Source organism: Manacus candei, unplaced genomic scaffold, assembly GCF_025592945.1.
Source record: "Manacus candei isolate 608988 ecotype Guabito, Panama unplaced genomic scaffold, ASM2559294v1 h1tg000005l, whole genome shotgun sequence".
NCBI lineage: Eukaryota > Metazoa > Chordata > Aves > Passeriformes > Pipridae > Manacus > Manacus candei.
In genome coordinates, this window is record NW_026138053.1 from 8,603,762 (window position 1) to 8,616,036 (window position 12,275).

The following is a 12,275-nucleotide window of genomic DNA, read 5'->3' on the forward strand; positions in this document are numbered from 1 at the left end:
AAAAGCCCCCAAATAAAACCCATTGTGCTATTCAAGGTTAAGCTTCCTTAAACATAAAACTAGATTCCTTGGTGATTTTTTTTTTTAATCAACAATCTTAATAGTGGTTCCTCACTATAATATTTCCAACTCCATCTGAAATCATTTAAATCCTCCCCTTAATAACATGCACTTTATTGTAATATACAGATTCTTTGGCTTCCTACCAGCCTTAGCTTAAGGCACCAATGAAACTCATTGCCGCAGGGGGCCGTGGATTCAAGAGGGGCTTGCATCTACTGTATATTTTGTTTTGTATGTTTTCCAATGGCTCTAATTATTGCAGGTGGTAGAATTTAACTGGCAGTGTTGTTGCTAAAGAAAATAGGCATAAAGTGTATACTGTTTTGCAGAGTGGCTATCAAATATATAGAAAAGAGAAAATCAAATGAATTGTTAAACTGCTCTATAGTAAGTGATTTTATTGATTTAATGCAAATGTTTATGAAAACGATCTTCCATTTATATTAATTATGTATGGGCAAAAATTAATTTATTCCTACGGTCACCTGTTTGGCTAACTGACTCAGCAGGACAGACATTCCCCCTCACGCTGTAGCCGAACCCGCAAAACACCAAACATTCAGAAAACTGGAATTTGAAAGTTTCCACGTGCAAAACAACAAAAAAAACCCCGACGGGAGTTAGTGCCAACTGCTGAAAAAGCAGAGAGCGAGCGGTGGAGACTGAGCAAGACTCCCTCGTCCTAGGCAAGACTGTAAAACACAACGGCTCTGATTTTGCCAATCCCTTAACCATGTGGCGGCACATTTATATGTACCGGATCATCTGCGGCATCTGAATAAAATCAGGGAAGCAAAATTCTGCATATAAACATTTTGGCTAAGTGCCTTAACTCAGTCTTCTTATCTGGGGTTTCCACAAGATGCCACCTTGCATAACAATGCTGAGCATACGCTTGCCCAGTACATGTTTTCGGTAGCCTCCCGTGATCCCTACTGCAGCGTAGAGTGGCTTTAATTCTACCTCATCCTGCATTTTACTGTGTTTCTTCATGAAGAACAGTGCTTAAAGCCTTCGTTGTCTTTTTTTTTTTTTGAGAAATTAAAATTTAATTTCAGCAGAAAGGGGAGGGTTACAGGAAAACAGAATTAGGAAAAATGTTATCGCAGTAGCCAGGGTAATAAAAGAAGAAAGTTAAGATTCAGTGTGCAAACAAATGTCCTATGGCCAGTGGAGCCTCTCTTGTGCCACTAGCCTTGGTGTTGGAAAAACAGCACTCAGTGCAAACAAAAGTACTTTGTTTCCCAAAATCCAGGAGCAGCTCGGGCTGTGTGTGCTGCCCACCGGCTGCAGGGCTGTGCTGGAGCCAAGGTGCCAGCGCCGAGCCCAGCTCTTGCCGCTGCCACAAAGCCCTTCCCTGGATTGTTTCAAATTTTGAAAGGAAAACATGCTTTGAGTCCCATATTTCAGCAGCAACTTTTCCAAATCTAATAAATTTTTGTGAAATTCTGAGCCTACTTTAAACATAAAGCCCAAAGGCTAATTGAACCATGGCTGGCTGAAGGGAAAGAAAAACCTAAAATATAAGCAAAAGCCTAATGCCTGCCCTGTAAAATTAAATCCATTGAATGTTGACTTTAAATGTTAACTAAATATTTTACATTCCTAATATTTTACCTTTGTTTCTACCTTTACAGTATCGGAAACGTGAAATTTCTTGCCAAAATCAAGTGTCCAGAATGTAACAGCACTGTGCATGTTACCCCATAGTCTATGTGCTGGCACTGATTTGAGCTATCAGGGAAAGATAACCCATAAGATTAATATTTTGAAACAAAATTGCATAAGTGAGAATATTTTTTTTCACTGAGCTTCATCAGAGAAATTATTAAAAATAAAAAATACAAAAGAGAGAAAATGGATTCTGGACACACTGGGAAATACAGCAATTTTTAGGAGAATTTCATTATTTTAAATAGAAGTACCAGGTCTGATGCTTTCTTGGCTAAATATTCTGAATATTTATAATCTGAAAGTTATCAATTTTTGTTTTGCGAGTGCTTTTTTTTCACTTATAGTTTTTAATTTATACAAGATTGTCCTCTAAGCTTCTGAATGATACCTAAAGCAGACAGTCAGCAGGTAAAAAAAAAATTTGAATATTTAAAATAGGCATTTTCTTTATAGTGCTCTGTGGTAATTAAAATCTTCATTTGCTTAAAAGCAAGGAACCTTTTTAGAGCAATAAATTAGCATTGCTTGACCCAAGGTCACTAGTAGTACTGCTTCTTCCAGCGCTATTAATACCTCAAAGAAAAAGAAGGGGTGGTGTTATGACTCTGTTGCAATAGAAGTAAGATTTTCAATTTAATCACAGTTAAGTGTCGTGACCTTTTGATCTTGCATTGACTTCTCACTGAAATGTGGTCAGATTTCAGACAGCTAATTCCAAACTCTGCAAAGTCAAGGTGAAGTCAGAAAATAGGTTTGTCATGATTAGGGGTGGGTTTGAGGCAGTAGCAAGCGGGTTCATTGCCTAAGTTTTGTTTCACAGCAAAAACTTTTTTTTGGAATCAGTAAATTACAGAACAATTTCTGGGGAAAGAAAATAAAATTGTATTAATTGCAAAAACAGTAATTCAAGGGATTTTTTAAAAAAATTTTTTTTTCCCACAGGTAAAGGGACTTTTTTCCCCAATTCATAGTGACAGAAATAATTAAGCAGGAAAATACTATTTGACTAAAGCTTCTACTAAGAATAATTCTTGGACCAAAGAGCAATCATCTTCACATAAAGTAGAGTTAATAAAATGTAAAAAATGCAAAACCCTCATATTTACACATATAAGTAATTTTATTATTTTAGGCAAATAAGTTTTGCTCATTGGAGAGTGTTAACTGGAGTTTGTAGGATTCTTTACACAAGTTCTAAAGCAGGTCATCCAGTATCTGGTCTCATTTATCCCACTGCAGTTCACCACCAACACCGTACATTTTAGGGATCCTGTAGTACTGTAACCACTGTGAAAGTACGCCAAAAAACAGCTCTTTTCTCAGTTTTGCAGATTTTGTTCCAGAAATGTGTAGCCAAAAATCTCCACGACTTTGTGGGGTTGCTTAGTTACCTTTCTATGCCTGCTTGAAGATATGTTTTGAGACTTTACTATGTGTTGGAGTAAGGCTCTGGTTTGTATACAACATAGAGGCTGCATTATAAAAAACATGTAGGAGAGTAATTTAAACATGCCTTCTTTAAAAAGAAGGATTTTCAAAGCTTAATTTATGCTTACACACACCCCAGGCACTCTGTGTAGTGCTGTAAACAAGATTCTCTTTTTTTTTTTTGCTTACAAACATATTACCTGGGCACGGGACTTTTGCATTATCATGTCCTAGTGCAACACTCCTGTGCTTAGTTTGTACTCTCAACCTTTTGAGGAAGTCTGGCGCCTCTGATCTATTTTCCACAGCAGACCCTGTAATTTTTGGCTGTATTTTATGTTTTTCAGATTCAAGTCAATCTGAAAGTCCCAGCCAGCCAAGTGAAGCTGATATTAAGGACCAGCCAGAAAATGGTAAGTTCTTACCTGCTGCTCCTGCTTTGGGATATTAAAACAGCCCATATTTATAAAGATTTTTTTTTTCCCCATGCCTAATATAAAAAGATTATTCAGAATAATTGACATGGGACAGCTACAAAGAGGGTGTGCACTCTCCTCATAGTTAAAATGCTACTGATTCACTGATCTCAGGCAGCATTTGTTTCTCCAGTCCTGGAGAGAGAATTTTTTTCCTTTAAAAATAATTTTAATTAGGGAGATGCTATTACAGAGCCTGCTGTATGCAACCCTTATCCTTATTCCTACATAGCAAAAACTTTCAGTCCCTGGGCCACGAGTCAGGACCTCCTAGGGGTGTGTGTTTCATCACTTTTGGCTTTATCTATGTGCTTTTAACTACTTTTTGTTTTCTGATGCTATCACATGACGCACTGAAGTACTTGCTCAGGCAGGTGCCACTGCAGGGCTGTTACAGGTGCTACTATAGTTTGTAGTTTTTCATCACAGTGCTTTAAAGTTCGTAGATACCATGAGTAAACAGGTCAGGGTGTCTCAACTATAGTTCCTTGCCCCTTCTTCTCTCCATGTTCTCAATACCATGGTTTCAGGTGGCAGCAGCTTGAGCTTATTTGGAAGCAGCAACAGGACTGTGACTTTTGGGAACACTCGTGTTCTTTGGACTGGGACAGTTTTAAAGTAGAAGCAATAGCTTCTACTGAGCCAATGGCTTGCTTTGTGAAGCAGCCCAAAAAAAAAATCGTTCAATAATAGTGAATTTCTGTAGGGACTGTATGTGAAAGGATAAATATGTGTGTAATGGAACAGTTTCTCTTCCTTTTTGTGTTTAACTAAGGTAGACCTCAACAATTTTTTTTGGCCCACGGGCAACTGAGTTTTGTTTTACTACTTATATTTAGAGTTTAGAATGTCTCCCAAAGTGAAAGTGATTATTATTACTAGTTTTTCTTGACTTTTCTTATCCATAACCAGACTTCTTTTTTAAGACCTAAATGTAGACTGGGAGATCCACTGTACTGGGATCTGCTCTGCATATATAGAAAAAAATTTGTGTGAAGGTTTATGCCTCTGAACCCTGTCACAATTTTTGGAATCCGTAAATTTATGTAGAAATATTGTATCTATAATAATACAGTTGTGATTTCCCTTTCACAGAGCAACAAACTGCTTTTGCCTTAAATCCCTTCAGCTGTATGTATGTTCAGTGTGTGTTTTGGGGGCTTCATTAGCCACTAAACAAGGGAGAGTGAAGTCGAAGGGCTACATTCGCATCCAGATTGCTTTTGGATTAGGGTTTCAACAGGAGATAAAATTAAGGGGAGAAGAAGATGTTTAGGTACATAAAAACCTTTAAATTACTGGCATGTATCATAGGACAGAGAACATTGGGCTCATTGGCCTGGTAAGATTTTGGCTTTCGGGGTTCCTGTATTTCCTCACATTAAATATGAAAGGTTTCATATTTTGATAGATTTTGTGCTGTTCATCCAAACATACCATCTTAAAACATTGATGTTGTTTCTGAAAGACAGTGCCTAATTTCCCTTATCAATCCTTTTCACAGAAATTCTAATTTGTAGCCAAAGGATTGCAAGGTTAAGAGAAGAACTGACTAAACTGTGATTTTCGTTCTGCCAATTCTGCCGGGTTTTTTTTATGGGGAATATGTTGCCTGTGTTTATTAAATCATATTTTAATTTAGAATGTATTAGGCACCAAGCATGTTATTATTTTGTGTTTAGATAATATTCTTTCACAGCTATTAAAGCTCAGTTCTTCTTACCCTGCAGTTTCTCAGTCTTAACGAAGACTGTTACTCAATAACTGCCCCGAAAAGCAGCAATGTCAGTGTTTAATAATGTAAAATCTGTAAGAGCCTAGTGAAATGAAATATCTCTGATTTGGAGCCTGAGTCTTCTTTGTAAAACAGTCTTTGAGTGAATTCTTGGAACTTTGCTGGTGACCTGCAAAAGGTACTTTTTTTTTTTTAATAAACAGGAAAAGGTTTTTTCTTTTTTTCTCAGTTTTACTAAAGGGTATTTTTCCCTACCACAGCAGCAGACTCCTCACTGATAACGCACCTTTTGCACTGCCTGTGTGGGAGATTTTCTTTACCAGTGTATTGGCCCTAAAGGGGTTGTTCCCCCCGAACAGACACTGAGCTCATTCCCAGCACACACAGCCCCCAGCTTGAGGGTACCCGGCGTGTAGATCAACACAGATCTGCAACTCTTATCTCCTGAACGTGAGGATGAAAGCAAAACTGCAGGCTTTAGAAAATGAAAAACTGCACGCACAGAAACGGACACAATAAATCATATTAACTGCGTTGTTCTACACTTGCTGTAGACCCACTTCCACAGGGCCTGATCCAAATCTCTCTGGAGTCAATGGGAGGCTCGTAATTGATTTTACTGAGAGTAAGAATGAGCCCACACAGAGAGGAATGTTTTATTTTTTTTTTAAATCAAAGAAAAATAGTATCGTGAATAATCTTATTCCCCCTGATGCCAACAGTGGAATGACCAGATTGGGGGCAGATTTAGAAGCATTTTGCATGTGTTTCTGGAAAGCACAAAGAAGTGTATCAATTCAGTACTACCTTTTCCATGCATGCATTCCTTCATTTTAAAAAAATAAATCTTTAAAGGCCTTGTGAGGGTTATACAGCCTCTCTACTTGCCTGTTAATATCCTTTCTGTTCCACTCCATAAATTCTAGAGCTATTTATTATACACATATATTTTGCATACCTTGAGTAATGTAGGTTCAGAAGGGTCAACTATACAGCCCTGAAAAAGAAGGCCTCCTACTACAAATTTTAATTTATCATTCTAAATTGTATGTGTTGTTTTGGAAAGCCTGTATATCTAACCTTCATTAAAGTGAAGTTCACGGGGAAAAAAAGCTCTTCTTTTTTAAAGCCACTCCTTTTCTTCTAGTGGGCTTTACAGTCACATTTTCTGGAGCAGAATCATCTCAGGCAGAGAAGATGGTGACATTTTCTGTTCTCAGTGGTGGCTTCAACACCAATTCTTCTCTTTCCTTCAGCTTTCATTAAGCTAGAATAGTTTTCAGGCAGTCGCTTATCTGATCACTAATGCAAAAATTTACAGAAATATTGAACATTTAATTATTTCCTAGAGAAAGAGAGAGACACCTAGCCTGATGACCACGAAAAGCAAACATGCAGGCGAGACTGGGCTCATTGGTGCATGCATGGTCCAAGGTCCAGATGCTTTGTCCTGGAACTGGGGATAAAACTAGCTCATACCCACAGGGTGTGCACAGTGCTCCTCCTTTAGCAAGGGAAAGAGCTTTTTGGGGAGAGGCAGAAAGCCCAGAATTTCTCTGTTTGTTATAAGAGTGAGTAGATTTGCGGGAGGCCAGCAACTTCATCTGAAAGGCAGGAGCATGTTCTGATGCCCTGATATTTTGCTCAAATGAGTTTTTTTCTGACCAGCTGGGTAGAACACCCATGTGGAAAATTCCCCACCTTTGTAGTTGCCTAATGGTATGTAAAAACTTCATTTCAGTTGGCACTGCAAAGTGATTTTGCAATTCACCCAATCAAAAAAAAAAAAAGGTTATTGATTTTAAAAACTTGTTAAATGCACTGGTTTGGTGTTGTATTTTGTAAACAAACTAGGTTTTCTGTGAAGTGAGGATGACAAAATGGGTAGTCTGATGTAGTGAAGTGACTGCATGCCTGGGGATCAGGAACAACTGAATTCCCAGCTCAGCATTGCCGTGGACTCTCTTTCAGGCTTTTATTCTCACTTTCGGTTGTGGAAACAGCTATCAGATAGATTTTCTTTTTGTAAGTAGGATTATTTTAAACTTTTGTAGGAAAACCTTTTGCTCTTTTTGTCTGCAAAGAGGGGATATTTGTGACTCTAGCTTTCAGAGAGTATTAGAAGTCAAATCCTGCTCTGCTCCAGCAGGAGTTTAACTCTGGAGAAAGGCAGGGAGGATGTAGCATGGAGTGGTTAATAACTGTGGGACAGAGCTGTGCTGCTGCTGTCAGTAAATGGATGTCAGGCATTCACACGGTGATGTTTGTGTTTGATGTGGTGGCACTGGTGAATTAATAACTGCAGCGTAAAGGTACACACCGAGTGTGCTGTGAAAGCAGGAGAATGCTGTGTCATTTTCGACAGGCTACTGATGGCTCTCGAGCAGGTGGGATTGTGATTTGGTAACTCAGAGTTGGTAGCACAGCACTTCAATTGTAGATTAGCAAGTTCTTTTTAAAGAAGTCGGTAAATTCTTCCATTTCAAGTAGCAAAGTAACATTCATTATTACAGCTGATTGCAAAAGGGTGCCAAATCCATTGCTCAGACAACTTCTGTAGAGGGAGAGACATTTTTCTAAAAAAATAAAAATGTTTAATGCCCAAACCAAATGCTTTTTAACTTTAATGTATTCTCACTGCTTTGAGCTGCAAGTACCTTAACAGCACTGCAGGAAATGAAAGGCACATTGTTCTTTGTAACATTAAAAAAAAAAAAAAAGAAAAAGAAAGAAAAAAGAAAAACAATGATGCACCGTAACTCACAGAACTCGTTTTTCAAGCCCGCAGTAATTACACTGGACTTGTAAATATCATCTCTGAATTCTTTGCTTAAGTAGGGCTGGACTTGAGTATGAAACCTTAAAAAAATGTTTAAGTATATGCTAAAAACATAAAGGAAGAAATTCTGTTCCTTGAGCTGTGAGGGAAAGAGAAGGCAACAGTGGGAACATATGCAAAGATAAGTTTCCTTTTCTTCTTCTCTAGGCAAAGCTGGTCATGGAAGGTGTGATACAGCTTTGGCTGCAAGGGAGGAGGGGATTATGTGTGGAAAGACCTCTCTGCCCTAACTAACAGGCTGCAGAGTCCAGTTCCTCTGAGAATGGCTTCTTTCTGGTCCCAAAACTTGGCCTTCGTGTTCCATGCAGTGTAGTGGCTTCAGCCAGTGGAACTGGTGCCCACCTGGCCCAAGGGCTGGGCATTTTTGGATGCAGAGTTCACATTTCAAACCCTCCTCTCAAGCTGAGATAGGCAGAACTGCTCTTTGTGGTTGTCCCCATCATTCAACTACCGTGTAAGTTAAACAGTAGCTGAAAGATCTCCAATTCCTTCAGCAGCTGAATTTTTAACAATTAGAAGGATTCTGCCTTCCAAGGCCATCCCTTTGTTCAGGCCATGCCTCCATGCCTGACCTCCTGTCCCCACAGCTTCAGGCAGAGTCCAACAGCCTTACAGGCTCTCACAACTGTGACTGAACTTGACTCCAACTCCCCAAGAAGGTGCTTGAGGTGTCTGGGGGATTGGTTGTCTCTGGATAAGCCCCTCAGCTCCCACCTGAGGAGTGCATGGACACCAGAGTTCTCTGAACACACAATGCTGAAACTGGTTCTGTTAGAAAATACTTGGTCTCAGATGACTAACATTCCTGAAACACCTCATTTGCAGCAGATAACTGAGCCTTGCAGAGAAAGTTTTCTATCAGTTACAGCTGCAAAGGCGGTAATACAGTAACGGCAGCTTTTATTAGTGTTCTTGTTCATAGGATTATTTGCATCAGAATCTTATAAATGCAAGAAGACTCCCCTCTCTTGTTTACAGAGCCATGCTGAGGAGTTATCACAGCCTGAGGGACTAATCTAAAATTAACTTTCTTCAGAAAAAGCTTTTAAAAAAAAGCCCTTAGCATTTTCAATAAGGAATCTCATCACTGGCGCTGAAGTCAAAGCTCCTGGTGATGTCAGCTTGTTTGCACCTTTGTAACTTGCCAGGACCAAATTCTGAACAGATTTGCACCCTTATGGATCACGTTGTCTGCCGGGAACAGCAGTGGCGAAATTTGTCCAGACTTGGAAGCTGGGGCCAAGCTGGGGAGCACTGGTGGGGCTGGTTTCTGCCTTCCTGTGAGCTGGGCAGGATGGGCTGTTGATTCTAACAGGACCCATCAGCCAACAAAGGTCTGATGAGGTCCAACCTATATTTCATCACCCTGTGAAAGAGAGTTCATGTAGGCAGCTCTGAGAGCCAGCGTTTCCCAAGGAAACAAAAGCAGATATGTCTGGTTATAAATTTAACTTATGTGTAATGTAGTCTTGCATTTTTTTCATGTTATTTCATTACAGATAGATCCCAACAAGTACTAGAAATAAAGTATTTTAATCATAATCGTCTAGAAGTGAAACTTTGCAGCATCCAGGTGTATTTCTCAGACAGTTTAATGACTGCCATGAAGAAGCATCTGAATAATTAGAAAAGAAAACAGAATTTTTCCCTGTATTACCATATTCTCTTTTGCGGTCCAGATTGTGAGGCACAGTTAGACCATTTTCAGGATTTAGTGGGCCCTCTGATAGGCTCAGGGTTTAGCCTGCTTATCAGAAGCTGGCACTCTCTAGAGGGGACCCAGTGATGGCAACTGTGAAGGGTGTCGACCATCAATCTGGCAAGATCCATGATCGTCAGTCGGGGCCAGTTGTGCTGCCTCTGTTGGGGCCAAATGGAGACCCTTCCTCATTGGTGACCTACAGTGTTTGAGACTTGGGGATTGACAGAGGACCTCAGTTTTCACTGTTGCTAACCATTAACCTTCACAAGCAAAGCATTCCCACAAAAAATTCATCCAAGGCAAGTATGACAGGAAATATTCAAAGCATGAAATGAATGCTTATAGCATGACAAAGCAGTGCTTGAAAGACATGAAACGTTCATTACGCTTGGAGTGGCTGAGTGCTGCAAAGGAAAGGAGAAATAAAAATGTGACTCGAGTATATATTTTTATTTCTCCGTGTGTGTACAGAAAAAAGGCAATGAACCTTTCCAGTGGATAAGGTGCATAAATACAGCTGCGATTATTCTAACTCTTTTCAAAATATATTTTTATTCTGTTGCTCCATTCCATTCCTTTCCATGAATCTTTATCCATGAGATAACAGCAAGGGCCATCTAGAGGGCAGCTTGGAAATGGGAAGGATAGAAGCCTCCACCTAGGAAGCTCCCAAGCTTGCCTCTGCAGGGCCAAGGATTTTCTTTGCCTTGAGGGGACCTCAGTGCCAGGTCACTGCCCCCTCTTCTGTGGCAGCAACCATGGCATCCCCTTCTACCCATGTCCCACCTTTGCATGGCAAGAGGTGCCTTAGGACTCACTTCAACCAGTCCAGTGTCCTGGACTCAGCTGCTCGAGCTGTGAGCAATCTCTAGTTTTCATTACAATTGTTTTTTTTCCTGTCTTCTTGAGAGACTTGCTGTTTAATTAACAGCTGAGAGCTGGGTTATGTCAGAGTAATTGTGGCTGCCAGAGCGGACCACAGACTGAAGGATGCTTTGGAACACCACACTTGCCCACCAAGAAGCTGGGCGCTTAGGGAAAGGACTTTGTTTGTGGTATGGGCATAATTTTAATTTCTGTCGAGTAGAGAGGGGAGTTTATTAGTGGAAAGAGGATATGATGCCAAGGTCTAACTTGCAAAACAAAACTCCAAACCTATCTATTTGTCTTTCTATGTAAAAATTCCCTAATGCTTGGTAATGTAAGACAAAGGGAAAATTTTACTTGCAGGAAAATTGCCTTCCACAATAACCAAGAAAAAAAACACAAAACGCCCACACCAGAGCAGCATGATCCAAAATGTGAACTTTTTACGCCTCCCCAACCTTCTAGGTTAGGCTTCCAACCAAGTGATCTTTTATTATCAACATGATATACCCTTGACATAATTTGGCGCAGTAAAGCTTCTTCTGCTGAACTCGTGATTTCATTTACTAGATCTGATGAAAGTTCTGTGAACCACGGTAAAATGTGATAATTAGTAGTTTAATTCTTTTAGGGTGTGCGTATTAATTGAAAAGGCTTGAACTATAAATACAGGGCCTGTGGATAAAAGCACCCTCTGAAATCAGTCGCTTACCCAAAGTATTCATTACTTCACATCTATTTAGGTGGTGTCTTTGTGGCAGTGCCAGTCGGCTGTGGCAGAGTGGGAACCCTCCACTCAGAGATCACAACAGTAAAATCCAGCCCAGCTCACCGCTGCTCTCCTGTGAGCGGAAGTGCTCCCTGGCCAAAATTTTGTCTTCTGTGGTCAAACCACTGGAAGTTAAAAAGGTGTGCCGGGAGCTGTGCTGTGCAGATGAGTTGGTGAGGCGCTGCCTTTCTCGCTGTGCAGGCTGCAGGAATCAGAAGGGGATGGAGGCTGGAGGTGGAGGCAGTGACAGCAGTGGGTGGGTGGGTGTCAGGCTGATCTTCCCCAACATCCAAGGGGATACAGCCCAGCAAGTCCACCCAGAGCATCAGAGGTCCCCTGCAACTCAAGTCTCAGCCTTTATAACAAACCATATTTTACCTCCTACTTACACACACATCCTTCACTGTATCTGAACTGCCAGCACCTAAACTGGGTTCATCCAGACGGTAATGTCCAAGAGGAGCACGAGGCCACCACCAAGCTGTGACAAGGGATTGTGTTTTCCCGCTCTTACTCTTGTGTTCTTTTACTCTGACATCCTAACCAATGCAGGAGATATTCTGTTGACTCTAGACCTTTTCAAATATATATACACACTATGAAAATGTGTGTCATCATTTCACACCTTCCCCTGGTTTCAGCGTGTGGTGTAGTGCCTGGATGAATCATGGTTTTACAGGTACAACGTGGTTTTCATTCAAATGGATCCCAACCTTCATACT

General features: G+C 40.3%; 1 protein-coding gene across 13 annotated transcripts in view; it reads left to right on the forward strand.

Annotated features, from left to right (window-relative positions):
* NFIA (nuclear factor I A) overlaps window positions 1–12,275 on the forward strand; it is a 251,913-nt gene that overhangs the window by 131,493 nt on the left and 108,145 nt on the right. For 12 of the 13 annotated variants that reach the window (XM_051796575.1, XM_051796589.1, XM_051796620.1 and 9 more), the window contains exon 3: window positions 3,513–3,578. The exons of the other annotated variant lie outside the window; for it this stretch is intronic. In XM_051796575.1, the coding sequence (XP_051652535.1) occupies window positions 3,513–3,578 (66 nt within the window). The remainder of the gene's footprint in view (window positions 1–3,512; window positions 3,579–12,275) is intronic. 13 annotated transcript variants of the gene reach the window in all.